Source organism: Octodon degus, unplaced genomic scaffold (genome assembly GCF_000260255.1).
Source record: "Octodon degus isolate 3935 unplaced genomic scaffold, OctDeg1.0 scaffold00031, whole genome shotgun sequence".
Lineage (NCBI taxonomy): Eukaryota > Metazoa > Chordata > Mammalia > Rodentia > Octodontidae > Octodon > Octodon degus.
The window spans coordinates 10,791,363-10,792,682 of NW_004524607.1; the positions used below are offsets into that span (position 1 = coordinate 10,791,363).

A 1,320-nucleotide genomic window follows, 5' to 3' on the forward strand; every position below is an offset into this window, starting at 1 on the left:
GCGCCCATTCTTCAGCCGGTAACGGTCCACCTGGGGTTTGATGTTCACCTTGTCCACAGCATTCTCATTGAGCCACTTCACGTCAATCTCCACATCAAAGTGTCCAATGTTACAAACAATAGCATCATCCTTCATCTGCTCGAAGTGCCGACCCAGAATAATGTCCACACAGCCTGTGGTGGTGACAAAGATGTTGCCCTCCTGACAGGCTTCATCCATAGTAGTGACCTCATAGCCTTCCATTGCAGCCTGCAGCGCATTGATGGGGTCGATCTCAGTGATGATGACACGGGCTCCGAAACCCCACAGGGCCTGGGCACAGCCCTTCCCCACATCACCATAACCTGCTACAACCGCGACCTTGCCTGCAATCATCACATCTGTGGCCCGTTTGATGCCATCTATGAGGGATTCCCGGCAGCCATAGAGGTTGTCAAACTTGCTCTTAGTGACAGAGTCATTGACATTGATGGCAGTCACCTTCAGGATCCCTTTGGCCATCATCTTGTACAGGTTGTGCACCCCAGTGGTGGTCTCCTCAGAAATGCCTCGGATGCCAGACAAAAGTTGTGGGTACTTAGTGTGAATAAGATTGGTAAGGTCACCGCCATCATCCAAGATCATGTTGAGGGGCCCATCCTTGAAGTAGAGAGTCTGCTTGATGCACCACAGGTACTCCTCATCTGTTTCACCCTTCCAGGCATACACGACTTTGTAGGGCAATTTGTCTGACATGCTGGCGACTATTCTGCACGCCGGGATGGACTCGGGCGAAGGCGGCCGGACCTCAAATAACGACCGGTACAGCCGGCGGCGCGGGGCAGGACACTCCAGATATTTTTAATAAGAGGTTCATGTCAAGCCAACAGGAGGTCATCAGTCAAATGATAATTTTCTAACAAAAACTTACATGATGTGAATATGTGCCTCTACATCTGGGGATACTTAGCCACAATAGAGATTTCCTCATGGCTCTTATGCTGCACTGCTATGTATGCCTCTTGATGTCAAATTTTCTCTGTAAAACTATATAACTATTGTCTGTTACCATTCTACAGGGACTTAACTACTGAACCATCCATGGTTGGTAAAAAATAACAGATTTCTGTCTATAGTTTATTTTTTCAAGGTGCTTAATACTCAAATAAAATTTTAATAATTAAATGTACTGCACCCACTACAATATAATGTCATTAACCTTCTTTTCTGGATGTTCAAATACTGAAGTACAGAGACCAAAAATTAGAAAGATAGATGGGCTAAGAGGATAACCAATATTTTGACCCTAACCCCCTAAGGTCAATGAAGATTCAAGACAAC

The 1,320-nt window shown here is 45.9% G+C and overlaps 1 protein-coding gene across 1 annotated transcript in view; it reads right to left on the reverse strand.

Annotated features, from left to right (window-relative positions):
- LOC101586346 (adenosylhomocysteinase-like) overlaps positions 1-703 on the reverse strand; it is a 13,103-nt gene extending 12,400 nt beyond the window's left edge. The window contains exon 1 of the mRNA XM_004629674.2: positions 5-703. Coding sequence (XP_004629731.2) covers positions 5-624 — 620 coding nt within the window. The 5' untranslated portion in view covers positions 625-703. The remainder of the gene's footprint in view (positions 1-4) is intronic.
- Between the last annotated feature and the right edge of the window lie 617 nt (positions 704-1,320).